The sequence below is a fragment of the Argopecten irradians genome, chromosome 1 (assembly GCF_041381155.1).
Source record: "Argopecten irradians isolate NY chromosome 1, Ai_NY, whole genome shotgun sequence".
NCBI classification, from domain to species: domain Eukaryota; kingdom Metazoa; phylum Mollusca; class Bivalvia; order Pectinida; family Pectinidae; genus Argopecten; species Argopecten irradians.
In genome coordinates, this window is record NC_091134.1 from 72,494,575 (window position 1) to 72,514,785 (window position 20,211).

Sequence of the window (20,211 nt, forward strand, 5' to 3'; positions counted from 1 at the left end):
ATAATTTATTACAAGGTAATAAACAAAAATGACAGGTAAACAAAACATAGATAATTTATTTACAAAAGGTAATAAGCAAAAATGACAGGTAAACAAAACATAGAAATTTATATAAGGTAATAAACAAAAATTCAGATAAATAAACAAAACATAGATATCATTTATTAATTACAGGTTATAAGCATCGATCTTCTAAAATGACAGGTAAATAAAACATTGATAATTTATTACAAGGTAATAAACAAAAATGACAGGTAAAACAAAACATAGATAATTTATTACAAGGTAATAAGGGCAAAAATGACAGGTAAACAAAACACCCAGATAATTTATTACAAGGTAATAAACAAAAAATGACTGACAGGTAAACAAAACATAGATTAATTTATTACAAGGTAAATAAACAAAAATGTTAGGTAAACAAAACATAGATAATTAATTACAAGAGGTAAAAAGCAAAAAATGATAGGTAAACAAAACATTGATAATTTAATTACAAGGTAATAAGGGTCAAAAATGATAGGTAAACAAAAAATTGATAAATTTATTACAAGTTGTAACCTAAACAAAAATGATAGGTAAATCAAAAACATTAAACAAACCAAATTATAATTTATTACAAGCTCTAATAAGCAAAACTGATAACGTAAACCAGTAAATGATATATTGATAATTTATTACAAGGTAATAAACAAAAATGATGGCTGGTAAACATTAACATAGATAATTTATTACGAGGTAATAAACAAAAGTGATAGGTAAACAAAACATTGATAATCGATTATTACAAGGTAATAAAACAAAAATGACAGGTAAACAAAACATTGATAATTTTTTTTCAAAAGGTAATAAGCAAAAAATGATAATTATTACAAGGTAATAAAACCAAAATGTAAACAAAACATAGATAATTTATTACAAGGTAATAAACAAAAATGACCGGTAAACAAAACATAGATAATTTATTTACAAGGTAATAAACCAAAATGACCGGTAAACAAAACAAAGATAATTTATTACAAGGTAATAAACACTCAAAATGATAGGTTCTCTCACTAAACCATTGGAGATAATCTAGTATCATAGCTGCAAAGGTAATAAACCAAAAATGATAGGTAAACAAATCATTGATAATGTTAGTTACAAGGTAATAAACAAAAATGATAGGTAAAACAAAACATTGAATGATAATTTATTACAAGGTAATAAGCCAAAAATGACAGGTAAACAAAACATTGATAATTTATTACAAGGTAATAAACAAAAATGACAGGTAAACAAAACATGATAAATTTATTACAAGGTAATAAGCAAAAATGACAGGTAAACAAAACATTGATAATTTATTACCAGGTAATAAGCAAAAATGACAGGTAAACAAAACAGTGATAATTTATTATAAGGTAATAAACAAAAATGATAGGTAAAACAAAACAAAGATAATTTATTACAAGGTAGAAACACAAAATGACAGATAAACAAAACATAGATAAATGTTATTACAAGGTAATAAGCAAAAATGGACAGGTAAACAAAACATTGATAATTTATTTACGCAAGGTAATAAAACAGGAAACCACATGTAAAATAAGTCTTGTTAAGAAAGTGCAATGTTGTATTACCTGTGATAATTTAAAGAAGGAAAAATATACACACTCAATACAAATCTTACCGAATTAATACAAAATAATGATGACTGATTCAAAACAACTATAATCCTTTTCTCTGTTGTTGTCAAAAGCAGAAATAGTCCATTAAAAACAGAAACATTCTGATACAGGCTAATGTCATCTTGTTTATGAACTTATAAGAAAAGCAAATGTGAAGAGTAAAAAAAAAAAGAAAAGGAAATTGATGTACATGTAGTTAAAATTTAAGAAATATTTAAATCAGTCGTTATAGGTTTGGCTTAATTGTGTTTTGGTTGATGAAATCAAATCACATTATGTGATCTAAAATCCTGATGTACAGCTTACACTGATTCAGCCCTCTCATTAATCTATCCTAGCTCCCAGTCTTCAGAATTTATATTCAGGTTAAAGCATGAATCGATTACCTTCTGTTGTGGTACCCAGAGTACTGTAATTATTTATCAGCATTGTAGTGATTTATCGTTATCAAGATAAAACATGTCAGAGTGGATGGTTTTGGACTGACGTGTCGTTGATTCTGCTTCAGATATTCATAAGTTACCCTGGGACCTGACCTGGTGCAAGCTAGAGCCTCTCGCGCCTTGTCTGTGAGAAGATTCAATGCTGCGCGCGCGCGTTACACGACACCCTGGCAGATGAGGTAGGTCTTGCATGAAATTTTGGTAGTACCTGATTATAAATACCACTATCTGGTAAAGTAGTTGAGGAACCCTGGCAATCTTCTCGTCGCGAAATGATCTACACCTGCACTATGCGCATATTCTAAATAGATCTAGCAGGAATGCGTTAAAATTCATTGTATTATAGCACTTATTTTGATAATCTCAAAATTAAGCTAAATATAACTAAGTGCTGCACAATACTTGATTCCCATTTTACTTTAATTTCCAGATCCATTCCTTCATCATTCATGTTATTCAAGTATAAGTCCTATATCTCGGTCCTACAGAAGCTTTATTAGAATCAACCAAAGCTTTGGCTGAAGTAGGAAGAAATGTGCGAGCTGGACCCTGTAGACGAGGAATCATCACATCATCATTGCCATGTATACATGTTAGGAATCATGACAAGCATTGCTTCTTAAATCCCCTAGAGTCAGTAACTTCATAGTGTATGTGTATAAAGTGATTAAGACAGTGAATTATGTTGGAATGAAATGTATTGTTTATTTTTTACATGACGAAATTAGACTAGTTGTACATATTACGTATTAGTTGTTTGCCGTGTATTAGATCATGCTTTTAATAGCAAGGTGTACAATTCAAAGAGCAAAACAGAATATGTTTTTTAACAGAAATATCAAAGATTTTACATGGAAACCTCGCAAATTGTTTATGGATTGAAGAAATGTCACGATAGTACTAGAATATTTAGTAATTTTAATTTTTAATGTAAAAATTAACCAATTCTGATCTTAAATTGAATCTGGTTTGTATTGATGTACCGAAATTAGGAACTATACCGAGAATGAAGATAACATTGTCATGTTGCTATGATTAACCCCCCCCCCCCCCCCCCCCCCCCCCCCCCCCCCCTTCGATTTTACAAGGAAGTAATCATGATGAGTTGATGTGCAATAGATGTCAGAATTATTATACGGTTTTGGGTCTTAATCTTATCACTTCTGAGTGAACTTATGATTATTCATGAGACCACTTACTATCCTTTGAGCCAGGATAAGTAAGTGACCCTCCCCCCCCATACCCCCCCACCCCCACCCCCACCCCCCCCCCCACCCCCCCCCCCCCCCCCCCCCACCCCCACCCCCCCCCCCCCCTCCCCCCCCCCCCCCAGCCCCCCCCCCAACCCCCCTCCCACCCTACGATGTTTAGTATAAGGACGTTTTTAATATAAACTGTCTACCAAAACTAAACAGAATGTAGACAAACTATTTTGCTATTGTAGACCGATGTATATCTTACCTAGTTAGTTAATCTTGACTATAATAGTAGAGTCTTTGTATAATACTATTATACTGGAATGAGAAAAGTGTTAAAAAGAGATTATAAAGAGGCATACATATGTTAGCCCATAATCTCGCCTTAATCTCGGTCAACATCTGGCAAGCGCCATCGCTGTGCTAATAGGGTATGAATGGTGCAAATTTCTTTATGACTTAAAGCTTTTCGCTACAGTGTTTTGTATCCCCCATTTGAATATTCTGCTCTTCAATTCAGCTTTTTCGCTACCAAAGATGCATATTAAATCTCGTACATAAGTTCAATCACATTTATTTACGCTTTATTAGAGTTATTTGCTCAATCACTTTACTGCATGGATATCGAATCATGATTGGTTAATTGAAGTCCAAGGGGCCTTGTTTTAGTTGTTATGAGAAACGGAGGTTCAAGATGATGTCTGGATGAGGGTGATAGTTCGTTGTATGGATGTTGTTTAAGGGGTTTATCAATAAGGACACTTAGTTCTGGTTCTATTGGTGGTTAGTTCTGCTCCAATTTCACTTTGCTGTAAATTTATATGCAGGAGCTTAAATATGAGTGAAAAACAGCAGGTAAGGTTCTTTATTTGATTTCTTTTTTTCAAATTGATTGATGGTGCTTACTTTGTGCCATTAACTTTATGAATGGTCTGGTACAAAATTTTTATCATCGTACCACTTGTTTCTGTGTGTCAAATTGTTAAGCGCTCGTATTGGGTCAGATATGGTTAGGTATGCTTCTTGCATATATGTTGGACCATTATTCCGTGTGAGGAGCATGATTATGTATTGTAAGATTTAGAACATTGTAATTGTGGAAATTACTGTGTGAAATAACAAATCTCTAAAAATGTAGCGCGCATCAAATTTAAAACCGTGAATGTTAAGTCAGATTCCATAACATTCATTGTGTGATTTGTAATGTGTAAAAGAAAAGCCTATTCTTAATGTATAGTGACAATTTATAATATTATCTTTGAAATCAGCTACAATTGTTTAGTGACCGATTAGAGAATGAAGATAAGTTTTTTTTTTACATTTGTGATAATTGAAATGACAGAAACATGCAAATCACTCTATGAATTTTATTGATAGAGGCCTGTAGACTTTGGATCATTGAGTCCGTTTTCTGATTCAACACGGGTTGGACCTGATCATCGAGTCCGTTTTCCGTTGTAATACGGGTTGGACCTGATACATCGAAGGTCCATTTTCCGTTTAACACGGACGGACTGATCAATCGAGTCCATCTTTCCTTTAACCACGGGTTGAGACCAAGGATTAATACAAAAATGGAGTGTAAGGTTATTTCCAGATTGGGCAATAGTCTCGTCGTTGCGCGTAGTATATCATCAGTGTCTTTATATTACCTGTATAAGTACATGTGGTACATGGAATTTGGATTTTTCAAGTGGAACTTAAAGTTATTGGGATACAAAGTACATATTTACAATTTGGAATGAAAGAGGATGCTTATATTTGTATTTAGTGGTTGAAAGACAGAAAAGTATTTATGATACACATATATTGATGTAAGTCTCTCATTATTTTGTAATAAGGAAATTGAATGTTGCATGATTGTGTATTTTTTATTCTCCAATGGTTGATGTTGTGTTAGTGCTTTATCAATTCTCCAGTAATGGTTTGATGTTGTGTTAGTGAGTTTTTATTCTCCAATGGCCCAGAAGTTGTGATAGTTTTTTATATCTCCAATGGTGATGTTGTGTAGTTATTTTATGTCATCTGACCCGAAAGGGCTCAGGATAGACCTAGTTGTCACATCAGCAACCGTCCGGCGTCGTGCTCCGTGCGCCGTGCGCCGTCCGCCCGTCCGCCGGTCCGCCGTGCGCCGTCCGGCCGTGCGCCTGCGTAAACTTTTTATTCAAAAACGACTTCTTCTCAAGAACCGAAGGCCCAGGGTACAACCTGTATATTGAGCGTGGTAGGTTGCATGGGATGGAAGGCTCCACAAGTTTGTTCAAATGAAATGACCTTGACCTTCCATTCAAGTCACATATGGGTCAAAAATGCTAAAATTTTAAACAACTTTCTTCTCAATAGAACAGAAGGCCCAGGTAGAGACCTGATAATTTGCCCTGGTAGGATGCTGGGATTAAGGGCTACCAAGTTTTGTTCAAATAAATGATGTAACTAGACAAAGCCTCCTGACCACCAGATGTAAATAGACAAAGCCTCCTGACCACTAGATGTAACTAGACAAATAGACAAAGCCTCCTGACCACCAGATGTGAATAGACAAAGCCTCCTGACCACCAGATGTAACTAGACAAAGCCTCCTGACCACCAGGATGTAAATAGACAAAGCCTCCTGACCACCAGATGTAAATAGACAAAGCCTCCTGACCACCAGATGTAAATAGACAAAGCCTCCTGACCACCAGATGTAAATAGACAAAGCCTCCTGACCACCAGATGTAAATAGACAAAGCCTCCTGACCACCAGATGTAAATAGACAAAGCCTCCTGACCACCAGATGTAAATAGACAAAGCCTCCTGACCACCAGATGTAAATAGACAAAGCCTCCTGACCACCAGATGTAAATAGACAAAGCCTCCTGACCACCAGATGTAAATAGACAAAGCCTCCTGACCACCAGATGTAAATAGACAAAGCCTCCTGACCACCAGATGTAAATAGACAAAGCCTCCTGACCACCAGATGTAAATAGACAAAGCCTCCTGACCACCAGATGTAACTAGAACAAAGCCTCCTGACCACCAGATGTAAATAGACAAAGCCTCCTGACCACCAGATGTAAATAGACAAAGCCTCCTGACCACCAGATGTAACTAGACAAAGCCTCCTGACCAGATGTAAATAGACAAAGCCTCCTGACCACCAGATGTAAATAGACAAAGCCTCCTGACCACCAGATGTAACTAGACAAAGCCTCCTGACCACCAGATGTAAATAGACAAAGCCTCCTGACCACCAGATGTAAATAGACAAAGCCTCCTGACCACCAGATGTAAATAGACAAAGCCTCCTGACCACCAGATGTAAATAGACAAAGCCTCCTGACCAGATGTAAATAGACAAAGCCTCCTGACCACCAGATGTAAATAGACAAAGCCTCCTGACCACCAGATGTAAATAGACAAAGCCTCCTGACCAGATGTAAATAGACAAAGCCTCCTGACCAGATGTAAATAGACAAAGCCTCCTGACCAGATGTAAATAGACAAAGCCTCCTGACCAGATGTAAATAGACAAAGCCTCCTGACCAGATGTAAATAGACAAAGCCTCCTGACCAGATGTAAATAGACAAAGCCTCCTGACCACCAGATGTAAATAGACAAAGCCTCCTGACCACCAGATGTAAATAGACAAAGCCTCCTGACCCCAGATGTAAATAGACAAAGCCTCCTGACCACCAGATGTAAATAGACAAAGCCTCCTGACCACCAGATGTAAATAGACAAAGCCTCCTGACCACCAGATGTAAATAGACAAAGCCTCCTGACCACCAGATGTAAATAGACAAAGCCTCCTGACCACCAGATGTAAATAGACAAAGCCTCCTGACCACCAGATGTAAATAGACAAAGCCTCCTGACCACCAATGACAAAGCTCTAGACAAAGCCTCCTGACCACCAGATGTAAATAGACAAAGCCTCCTGACCACCAGATGTAAATAGACAAAGCCTCCTGACCACCAGATGTAAATAGACAAAGCCTCCTGACCACCAGATGTAAATAGACAAAGCCTCCTGACCACCAGATGTAAATAGACAAAGCCTCCTGACCACCAGATGTAAATAGACAAAGCCTCCTGACCACCAGATGTAAATAGACAAAGCCTCCTGACCACCAGATGTAAATAGACAAAGCCTCCTGACCACCAGATGTAAATAGACAAAGCCTCCTGACCACCAGATGTAAATAGACAAAGCCTCCTGACCACCAGATGTAAATAGACAAAGCCTCCTGACCACCAGATGTAAATAGACAAAGCCTCCTGACCACCAGATGTAAATAGACAAAGCCTCCTGACCACCAGATGTAAATAGACAAAGCCTCCTGACCACCAAATGTAAATAGACAAAGCCTCCTGACCACCAGATGTAAATAGACAAAGCCTCCTGACCACCAGATGTAAATAGACAAAGCCACCTGACCAAATGTAAATAGACAAAGCCTCCTGACCACCAGATGTAAATAGACAAAGCCTCCTGACCACCAGATGTAAATAGACAAAGCCTCCTGACCACCAGATGTAAATAGACAAAGCCTCCTGACCAGATGTAAATAGACAAAGCCTCCTGACCACCAGATGTAAATAGACAAAGCCTCCTGACCAGATGTAAATAGACAAAGCCTCCTGACCAGATGTAAATAGACAAAGCCTCCTGACCAGATGTAAATAGACAAAGCCTCCTGACCACCAGATGTAAATAGACAAAGCCTCCTGACCACCAGATGTAAATAGACAAAGCCTCCTGACCACCAGATGTAAATAGACAAAGCCTCCTGACCAGATGTAAAAGCAGATCATCAAAGAAATGCTTACCTCTCGTAATTCTATCTGTTTTTCATATTCACTTTTTCCTCCGTCAAATGTGATGAATATATTGCATGAGACTTGGTTGGCCTCAATGAGACATTTATCTGGTACAGAGACTTTAGCGAAGATGGAGATAGTGACGGTAGAGGGAGTCTGATGCCAGTCTACTCGACACGATACATTCTGTTTGTCAGACTGTAAAAGAAAAAACATGTGTTAAGGAACATGCACCCAAAATAAATTGTTTTGTAAGTTTTGATATGATTTTCATATATTTATTGATGGTTTCATCACAATGATTGATTATCTAAAACACCAAGAAAAAGTGAGGAAGACCAACCCTAATTGTTTTAAAAATAGACCGTCATATTCTATTTTTGGAACACAAAATGGTTTGGGTTTTGTTAGTTTAACGTCCTATTAACAGCCATGGTCATGTAAGGACGTGCCAGATTCGTTGGTGGAGGAAAGCCAGAGTACCAGGAGAAAAACCACCGACCTGCGGTCAGTACCTGACAACTGCCCCACATGGGATTTGAACTTGCGACCCAGAGGTGGAGAGCTTGCGGTAATATGTCAAGACATCTTAACCAGTGCGGCCCCTCTGTCAAAAACGAGGCTATTATGAACAACAAAGTTGCTGACACGGCAAGGGACTTTCTTGTTCAATATTCTTAGGAGCTTTTTAAATTTACGATTGTTGACATATGAAGTGTTGGCCATATTTGTAAATATTTGTTATAAAACAATTTGTTTTAGCATTAGAATAATATAAATCAAAAATTAAAATAAAGTTTTTATTCAACGGGCACAGCGAAGGAAGATTCTTTTCTTAATAGTACATGTACATCAAGCAAGTATAAAGTGGGAAGTTACTACAGTGTCTTCTATTGCTGTCATCCATTTATATTTAATTCCTTTCCCAATTGTGCACACTACTGACCTTTGTCGTAATACTTTTTTATCAGAACTGGCTTCTGTTCGCTTCAACCACATTTTTGACCCGCCATTTTGTTTACATTCACTTAATTTGTGTAATCCATTGTGGAAGGTCACTAAAATTCAATGCTTCTATTTTTATCTCACTCAGCAGAGTTTCACGACCGAGTCACTCCAAAATAATAGATATATATAATTTTCTTTCTAATTGTTTTATTTGACATTTTTGTACAATAATACAGTATATTATGTAGTACGGTACCTGGCACACCATAAATATGTATTTTACTAAACTTTCAAGGTTTATTTAGCTTCATGTTCCTAAAAACTGCTTACCTGCATCAGAAAATTTATAATACATATCAGGTATTTAATTGCAGTTATTATTTAATGAGATCCAAAAGTTCTGAAAGCTTCAATGATTGCGAGCATAAGATACAGTGTTCTATATATTATCTGGATCAGTTAAAGCTACCTCTGGTGTAACCCACAGATGTGTTCCAACCTCGCATCCTTCTTGATCTAGGAAATTGTCAAAATCTGATGTTTTTCTCTGGCAACAGGACCAAAACTTCATCCTTTATTCAAATAAAATATGATTTAAATGAATCCCTGCATAGAAAAAGATCATATCTTATATCCATACTTAAGGATAAGAATTAATTTATTAAGATCAGAATAACAAAAGAATGCTTTATATCACTTTTTTCAACTTCTTTGAAAGTACTAAATAAATTCATTCCATTCTAGAAGCTACTTGTGCAATGTTGACGTTTCATCTCCTGATCTGAAAACATTGTAAATACTTATTAAAAACCAAGTTATTTCATCCTGTGACTTTTGTTTTGAGTATTTGTAGTTACTTATACCCACCCTTCATGGAATACAGGTGTTCCTGGATGGTAACAGCATTGTTCTTTATTACTGTCTTCTCCATTGTAACACTAGAAAATAAAACTCAAAATCAAACAGTTTCTTCTTTTAATGGTGCCTTACGGCCATTAAGCATTAAACAATACATTTATACATGCAATACTAGTTGAAACTAAACCATTAATCATTATCAAATTTATTTGTACTTGGCATTACTTATGAAATATTGAAGCTTGTTTTGACTAATTACAGAAAAAATACAAACAGACTTACAGCTTTACAAGCATTTCTTTTACACGACGTTCCTACTTTAACTTGATCAGATTTTCCTTCTGTGCCTGAAATGAGCCAATGAATATAACTAACAGAATGTGGCAAATTAGGTCTACATTGAAATAGATAGGTCAGAAAGGTCTCAAAGATTAAAAAAAAAACTGAAAAATTTCTTCTAATAATACCATATGAGTATATGAGTATCAAAATGGATAGTTGGCAAAGTATTTACAGAAAATTTCATATTGATCTTCTTCTTCTTCACAAATTATATAAATAAATATAAATAAATGTTAATAGTATTATCTTTATATAAAAATTGTGATAAGAAAATTCCAAACGCACCATCACTTAAACATTACATACCCATATTTTGTTCAATCAGAGAGAGTTGTTGAAGTTTCTTTTCCAGTGCTGTCTTCAGGGACGCTCCAACCACACATTTGAGTTTCTGTTTTTGTTCTGATATAGATGGTCTGTCATTGGGATCTTTAGGTTTCACTGGCTGACGTGGTGCTTCACGCACAATCACCTACAAATAATATACCAACTTCTTTTATTACCAGTATATAACAAAGCGTCTTCTTTCATTACCAGTATATCTTATAGGACAATAACATACCGTCTTCTTTTATTACCAGTATATCTTATAGGACAATAACATACCGTCTACTTTTATTACCAGTATATCTTATAGGACAATAACATACCGTCTACTTTTATTACCAGTATATCTTATAGGACAATAACATACCGTCTACTTTTATTACCAGTATATCTTATAGGACAATAGCATACCATCTACTTTTATTACCAGTATATCTTATAGGACAATAACATACCGTCTACTTTTATTACCAATATATCTTATAGGACAATAACATACCGTCTTCTTTTATTACAAGTATATCTTATAGGACAATAACATACCGTCTTCTTTTATTACCAGTATATCTTATAGGACAATAACATACCGTCTTCTTTTATTACCAGTATATCTTATAGGACAATAACATACCGTCTTCTTTTATTACCAGTATATCTTATAGGACAATAACATACCGTCTTCTTTTATTACCAGTATGTCTTATGGGACAATAACATACAATCTTCTTTTATTACCAGTATATCTTATAGGACAATAACATACCATCTTCTTTTATTACCAGTATATCTTATAGGACAATAACATACTGTCTTCTTTTATTACCAGTATATCTTATAGGACAATAACATACCGTCTTCTTTTATTACCAGTATATCTTATAGGACAATAACATACTGTCTTCTTTTATTACCAGTATATCTTATAGGACAATAACATACCGTCTTCTTTTATTACCAGTATATCTTATAGGACAATAACATACCGTCTTCTTTTATTACAAGTATACCTTATAGGACAATAACATATTGTCTTCTTTTATTACCAGTATATCTCATAGGACAATACCATACCGTCTACTTTTATTACCAGTATATCTTATAGGACAATTACATACAGTCTTCTTTTATTACCAATATATCTTATAGGACAATAACATACAGTCTTCTTTTATTACCAGTATATCTTATAGGACAATAACATACCGTCTTCTTTTATTACCAGTATATCTTATAGGACAATAACATACCGTCTTCTATATTATTACCAATATATCTTATAGGACAATAACATACCATCTTCTTTTATTACCAGTATATCTTATAGGACAATAACATATCGTCTTCTTTTATTACCAGTATATCTTATAGGACAATACCATACCGTCTACTTTTATTACCAGTATATCTTATAGGACAATTACATACAGTCTTCTTTTATTACCAATATATCTTATAGGACAATAACATACAGTCTTCTTTTATTACCAGTATATCTTATAGGACAATAACATACAGTCTTCTTTTATTACCAGTATATCTTATAGGACAATAACATACCGTCTTCTTTTATTACCAGTATATCTTATAGGACAATAATATACCGTCTTCTTTTATTACCAGTATAACATACCATCTTCTTTTATTACCAGTATATCTTATAGGACAATAATATACCGTCTTCTTTTATTACCAGTATAACATACCATCTTCTTTTATTACCAGTATATCTTATAGGACAATAACATATTGTCTTCTATTATTACCAGTATATGTGTAACGTCATTGTACCCAAATTGATACTGTACCCAAATTGATACCCAAATTGAGAAAATAACTGAAACATTTGTTTTGATAAAGTCTACCTCATTTCTCAGTGGTGATACCAAAGATGCATCATTTATTGATAATTACGCTTCGTTTTATGCAACTAATTCTGTTAATTTCTCTGAAACATAACTTTGAAATTGATAACTGGGTCTGAATCGTGTTAATCCCTAGAAATGTGGCCATGCGACAATTACTATTTGTACTATAATGGTGTTTTTTTCAAAGCGTAAGGTCTCCTAAAAGAAAATTTTATTAAATAATGAAATTTAATATATAAACACTCAACAGAAATAGAAAAAATATAGTTGCCTCACATTATTTTTTTATTTAATAAAGTGCAAATTGCTCTTTGTATAGCGTTATTTCTCCATCTTGATTTTTACTAAAACTGTTACTAGATCCTAGTACCTTGTAACTTGATTGATCAATAATTATGTTGGTAGTATTTTTACATTGAATTTTTTTACAATCATTTAAAACAATTGATAGTGTTCTTATGACATATACACCATATTGGAACAATATAGGTTTAGGTGAACGCCACAGAAAACTGAATTTAAATCATTGAAATATCACATAAATCATTATGTAGTCTTACGGGGGTACTGAATTAGCGCAGGTACTGTTGTGAAAACACTTGTACAATTTTTACAGTAAAATGTATAACTGTATTAAGTATAACTCAGTATAATAAGCGCAACTACACCCCCTTTATATAGTAAAATCATAAAAATGCATATATACTGATTTTTCTTACTTTTATACATTTTTTCTTGCTGGGTATCAATTTGGGTACACATCATGTGACAAAACTAGAAATTTCGACACATGCTATTAATCGTTTTAACAGTAAATATAAGCACTGTTATAACAAAAACAAAGCATCAAAATAAAGTTTGCATGCTCTTCTTCAAAACAAAACAGAAAAAACTGAAACACACCAAGCAACACATGTCATATAAGAGAAATCTGTGTGTATTGGTATCAATTTGGGTACAATGACGTTATATTAGGACAATAACATACCGTCTTCTTTTATTACAAGTATATCTTATGGGACAATAACATACCATCTTCTTTTATTACCAGTATATCTTATGGGACAATAACATACCGTCTTCTTTTATTACCAGTATATATATCTTATAGAAAAATACTCTTTCATATGTGGATATGAGGGATATAAGGAATATTCTTCCCTCAGGATCACAATATGTAGTAAAACCCGAGGCTTGAATATCCCTGTATCCTTTGACATATTCACATATGAAAGATCAAATAAATAATATTTCAATGTCATGTCGAAGTGTTACAAAGAAAGTGAGTATTGAATTTGATTTGTGTCAGATATACACTGCAAGTCTCACTCTGATTTTTATAACTACATTATGTAAATGTGTCATAATAACATCAATATTTGAAGACATATTTGATTTGGCTTTTTTTGTTTGTTTGTTGTTTTTTCCAGCTATAGAACATTGGAAATTGTCAGCTGCATATTGTTAGGGAAAGATACATATATTACGATGGCCGAAAACGGACTGACAGAATTGTGTTACTAGTAACACGTTTCCGTCAGCAAAATATGTACGTACATATTTTGTTGACGAAAACCTGTTGTTATGATAGTAGTAGATTTGGCTGTACACGAAATGTGTACATGACAAAAACGTGTAGTTTGGAAATCTACTGGATCCGTATACCAATTAACATTCCTTTTCCTCTGTGATTGATTCTTACACGGTCATATAGTGACTTTACCTGATAAGGGCATGGCATCAAAGCAAAACACGATGTATACATTTACTGCAATGAGTCATGATATACAACGTTTAAGACGTTCTCAGTAATAACCCATTTAGACGTATTATAGTTCTATTCTTATAACTATATGGGTCAAGATTAATTCGAGCCCCCTTTTTTCCTCCCTGATTTACAGGCAAAAAAGCCTAATAATATGGGCAGGTTTACTACTACGAGAAGTATGTCTAGTTTTTCCCATACGAATATGGCGGTTTCGCAGTTGCAGGTAATTAACTTTGAATGAATATGTATTTGATAATGTGGTAACTATAGCCATCCGGGTTACCTTCAGAATTAGGTTTAAATATGTATTAAACCTGATGCATTTGAAAACAACAATATAATGAAAGGAAACTTAAAACTGTTTTGGCCTTTCAAAGCCTTTATCGGGTAAAGCCAGCATATGACCGTGTAACGATCAATCACAGAACAAAGGAATGTTAATTGGTATACGGATTCAGTAGATTTCTAAACTACACGTTTTTGTCATGTACACATTTCGTGTACAGCCAAATCTACTACTATCATAACAACAGGTTTTCGTCAACAAAATATGTACGTACAAATTTTGTTGACGAAAACGTACTACTATAGCATGCTTATAACAATAGGTTTTTGACACAAAATTTGTACGTACATATTTTGCTGACGAAAACGTGTTACTAGTAACACAATTCTGTCAGTCCGTTTTCGACCATCGTAATATATAGATATAATAGATTTGTTGGTACCTCATTGTCAGGTTTGGTTGGCTTTTAAGATATAATAGGTTTGTTGGTACCTCATTGTCAGGTTTGGGTGGCTTTTAAGATATAATAGATTTGTTGGTACCTCATTGTCAGGTTTGGGTGGCTTTTAAGATATAATAGATTTGTTGGTACCTCATTGTCAGGTTTGGGTGTAGAAGATATAATAGATTTGTTGGTACCTCATTGTCAGGTTTGGGTGTATAAGATATAATAGATTTGTTGCAGGGGTGTAAAAATTTATTTCAAACTACTAGCCCAGGGCTAGTAGACACCAAAATTTCACTAGCCCGGCCTAAATATCTACTAGCCCAGCAAAAAAAAAAAAAAAATGGAAAAATTATAATACCAGTATTTTTTATACTGTAGAAATTCAAATTTTTTTAATTGAGTTAGTTTTTTTATTATTATTTGCATCTACTTTTTTTATTCAAATTCAAATAAACATTAAGAAAATCTTTAATCTATGACATTTTTAGAACACAATCAATTTTTAGATTTTTTTTTTAATCCTGAATCCGGATTCTGGATTCCCGACCTTTGACCCGGATATTAGAATAACCACAACAAATATGGCTGCCTGCTGCAGGCATGGCTGTAATTTGCTGCCGACTTTTTGAGGAATAGATTTCAGTTCTTTAACATTGTTTTTGTAACTATTAAAATTTACTGATCTGATAGCTGAGATGACTTATTTGATGGTTTGTATATTGTTTTTCTTGAACCTGTGTTGCAAATTACGTCACTTTCACATGAAATGCTATGCATCACTATTCACTGTGGTGATCGGGAGGCCTACTGTACCTGTCTACAGTCGTCAATAAATTAGACAACATGATTCCATATTAAGATTTAAAGTTAGATACGAATATTACATAGAATTGCAATGTTTTGAAATGTTATTATGACTTAATTTTGATGTTTTTCGTTTTGAATTATCTTTGAAAAAAGATGACTAAAATTTCCACTAGCCCAAGCTGAAAATTCGGTAGCCCCGGGCATCGGGCTAGTGGATTTTTACACCCCTGTGTTGGTACCTCATTGTCAGGTTTGGGTGTATAAGATATAATAGATTTGTTGGTACCTCATTGTCAGGTTTGGGTGTATAAGATATAATAGATTTGTTGGTACCTCATTGTCAGGTTTGGGTGTATAAGATATAATAGATTTGTTGGTACCTCATTGTCAGGTTTGGGTGTATAAGATATAATAGATTTGTTGGTACCTCATTGTCAGGTTTGGGTGTATAAGATATAATAGATTTGTTGGTACCTCATTGTCAGGTTTGGGTGTATAAGATATAATAGATTTGTTGGTACCTCATTGTCAGGCTTGGGTGTATAAGATATAATAGATTTGTTGGTACCTCATTGTCAGGTTTTGGTGTATAAGAGATAATAGATATGTTGGTACGTATACCTCATTGTCAGGTTTGGGTGGCTTTTAAGATATAATAGATTTGTTGGTACCTCATTGTCAGGTTTGGGTGTATAAGATATAATAGATTTGTTGGTACCTCATTGTCAGGTTTCGGTGTATAAGATATAATAGATATGTTGGTACCTCATTGTCAGGTTTGGGTGTATAAGATATAATAGATTTGTTGGTACCTCATTGTCAGGTTTGGGTGTATAAAGATATAATAGATTTGTTGGTACCTCATTGTCAGGTTTGGGTGTATAAGATATAATAGATTTGTTGGTACCTCATTGTCAGGTTTCGGTGGCTTTTCTGCCTCTGGAGGTTTAACTTCATTGTGTTTTCCCTTTGTACAGCCCTGCAAAGAAGAATCCGAATCACAAAACAAAACAAACAAAAAGAAAAAGATCAAAATGAAAAATCAGAAGTAAATGAACCAGACCTGAGTTGTTTATTATATCAATCATTTTTCCCCCAACTATTATCATATATATCTATGAAAGAATAGTGCAGTGAAAAATCTTTTAAAGATGCTCCACCGCCGACAGATCATAAATGATATTCATAATTTAAACAATAATTGGTGTTTAATCTTGTATATATATGTCTAGTTAACACAAAATATTTTATTTTCACTAATAAATAGGCAAATAGTTATTATTGTTTCAATAACAGATGCATTGTGCCAAGATATCACGTGAAAGCCAATTAATACATGAATAAACCAACAATTCCAAAATGAAAGAAACTGAAAAAATTGAATCTGTTATCTACATAAATGTTCAAATTGTTACCAGATTCCATTAATTCTATATCAATACGTCCACATTACAGGTTTAAAGGAAGGTTCCTTTCTTATGATGTTTTCTTTAACTTCTGCAATGCTTTCCTATGGAGAATTTTAAGTTATGGAATTCCTTAAATATAAGGAATGTTCGTGAAACTGGGTGAATGAATTAAGGCCTTGTCTTTCAGTCATATTATATTGTATATTCATGCAAATTGAACATACAGGAATACTCAGAAATTCAGAGAAATCCGTGCTGCGCTTCTTACAACAGGACCACCCCTTCAAGGCATCATGGAACACTGGCCCTCCCGGATGATACTGGCAGTCTGCTGTAATATAATAAGAAATAGTTTCAATTACAGGTTATTACATAATAATTAATTGGTATGTTGTTTTTTTCACATTCTTATTATAAGGGCGCAGCCCTTCGGGCACGAACTGCGAAGCACTTCTAAGGTAACGGATACACGAAAACATAAGAAAAAACACTATCTTCAAAATTCAATCCTACACACTGACAGCTTCAGTTTGCGGACGCCATTTTAGGGAGGTTGTGCATTGCTGCGGTACTGCTCTCCTCAGTAAATATATATTTAACTAATGCAAATGCATACCAGGGGTAATTAAACATTTTTTATTATTTTTTTAAATAATAATAATAACACTTAAAACTTCAAAGCTATAGAATGCAGTCAAAATATCCACCAAGGCGAAGATGAGCACAAGGAATTATGACGTCACATAACGTCAACAAATGGCGCGAAATCATAGGATTTGCATAAGCTGCACTCCAGGCCTTGGATGGACACAGAGAAATCCGAATCTTTGAGTTCATTTCTTTGAGTTTATGCTAGACAATTCTAACATCACTCAGATACTTCTATAGTTTAAAGTGTGTCCTTTTATTTCTGAATTATGTCTTCTACATGAAATAGAAAATAAAATAAACAAGTAGAGCTTCGCTCTTCCTATGCCGTGCACGATTCATATTAAAACATCTGGCTGCGCCCTTTAACAGGTTGGGCACAACCCTGCATATTGGTAACAGTTACCCATTTGAGTAACAGTTACCTAATATTAGTAATCAATAAATTACCCAATTGGGGAATTCTGTGAAAAGAAAAAAGATAATGTTGTTTTAAAAATCATTATCAAAAAAAGGTGTCATAATTTTTAGAATGTCGTACAACTGATCCAAAATTATATTAATGTACTAAGTTATAACAGGAGAGGAGCAATGTAGCGGCCAGACCGGGATTCGAACCCGGGACCCTCCGAACACTAGCCGAGTGCTCTACCGACTGAGCTACCTGTTCACCGATGATCGACCCAGTCCAATCCCGCTACACTCCTCCCTCCTTTCTCAAAGTCTTCGCCCTTGAAGACATACGAGACCCTTCCAAACACCACCACCTTGGGTTATTTGGTTGGGCGCCAATTTTGTAACAAAAGAGGAGAAAATGTATAGCGACCAGACCGGGATTCGAACCCGGGACCCTCCGAACACTAGCCGAGTGCTCTACCGACTGAGCTACTGTTCACCGATGATCGACCCAGTCCAATCCCGCTACAAAGTTATGTTAGTAATGGTGCCATGTCAAAATTATTACGCCCTTTTTTGATAAAAAAGTTTAAAACAACTTCATGCATTTTTCTTACAAAGAATTCCTCATTTGGGTAACTTACTGATTACTCAAACAGGTAACTGTTACTCAAATGGAAATGGGTAACTGTTAGCATATGCAGGGTTGTGCCCAACCTGTCTTAGGCCACTAGAAGATGATGCGATTTTCTACTGTACCCTAAATTCACGGGAAATCGTTTCAGAAAAACAATATATTACCATCTGTATTTTCTTGTAGATTAAATCGTTTCCCACATCCTTTATTGTAGCACAAAACTAATGCGTCTGTTGTCATGTTTACTCCACATGTATCTTCACAGGAAATTTCCAGAAATTATTTCTGACAACACCACCGTTTCTACCTTAACAAATGAAGAGCTCATTACGGAAGTCAAGTGTTGAAGTGTAAAAATTTCTCCGACGCGGCATTAAAAATCCGGCTAAGGTACAAGCAGAGACAATATTAGATCGAAAATATTATACAGGTGTACACATCCCTTTAGGGCACGAAGCACTTCTGATGTAACAAATACTGAATACATAAAAAATCCCAATCTTTCACATTCAGGCCTACACACTAACAAGCACAGTTTTCGCCATATTGGATTAATGCTGAGACGTTTCGCCCCGAAGTTGGTTAGCCCAGACGGTAAGCCCCGAAGTCGGTTCGCCCCCAGACGTTTCGCACCATACATGATGACGTTTCGCTTCAACCAGAAACATATACGTTTCTGCTTCAACATATGATACAATACAATAAATTTTATTCAAAGTCGCATATTTCCTACAAATAACATTAGCTCTTGTTATATCAAAATGTGGAAAATCAAAAGATATAGGTTTGTATATATTAGGCTAGTCCGCTAAACCTGCCTATATTATTAGGCTTTTTAATTTTTTTTTGCCTAATATATAGACTATATATTAGGCAAAAAAAAAATAAAATAAAAAAAGCCTAATAATATAGGCAGGTTTAGCGGACTAATATTAGGCCATATCACAGAAATTAAAGGGTAAAACAAAAACGTTAGTTAAACATGAACACTAGAATTTGTACAAACACTGTGTTACTAAAGGTAGGGATTAAAACACTATCAGATAAGTGTAATGTACATATATGCTAACATAGCAAAAAGTAAAAATTGACAGATTATACACTAATATTAAAAGTTAAAAGTTAAGAGTTAAAAGGAAGCATTTTAATATGAGATCGTAAAAAGCAATATTAAGACCATATTATATAAAGACAAAGTGTCATAAACATAGTCTGATGATAAATAAATGAAAAAGCGTAAACATGACAAAGCTTTTGCAGACTCTAATTCAGAATAATACAGAACATCTTTTACTAAAACACGGAACGACGGAATGACGGAACACCGGAACATATTTAAATAAGGAATACGGAAT

At 34.5% G+C, this 20,211-nt stretch overlaps 1 protein-coding gene across 1 annotated transcript; it reads right to left on the reverse strand.

Annotated features, from left to right (window-relative positions):
* Positions 1-4,745: 4,745 nt before the first annotated feature.
* On the reverse strand, positions 4,746-19,405 carry LOC138314115 (cysteine and histidine-rich domain-containing protein 1-like). Its single transcript, XM_069254297.1, has 9 exons — positions 19,021-19,405; positions 17,400-17,506; positions 16,674-16,745; positions 10,572-10,737; positions 10,206-10,270; positions 9,933-10,003; positions 9,535-9,637; positions 7,712-8,315; positions 4,746-4,846 (listed from the first exon to the last, which is right to left on the reverse strand). The coding sequence occupies exons 1-9, from the start codon at positions 19,094-19,096 to the stop codon at positions 4,746-4,748; spliced, it is 1,365 nt and encodes a 454-aa protein (XP_069110398.1). The 5' UTR covers positions 19,097-19,405.
* Between the last annotated feature and the right edge of the window lie 806 nt (positions 19,406-20,211).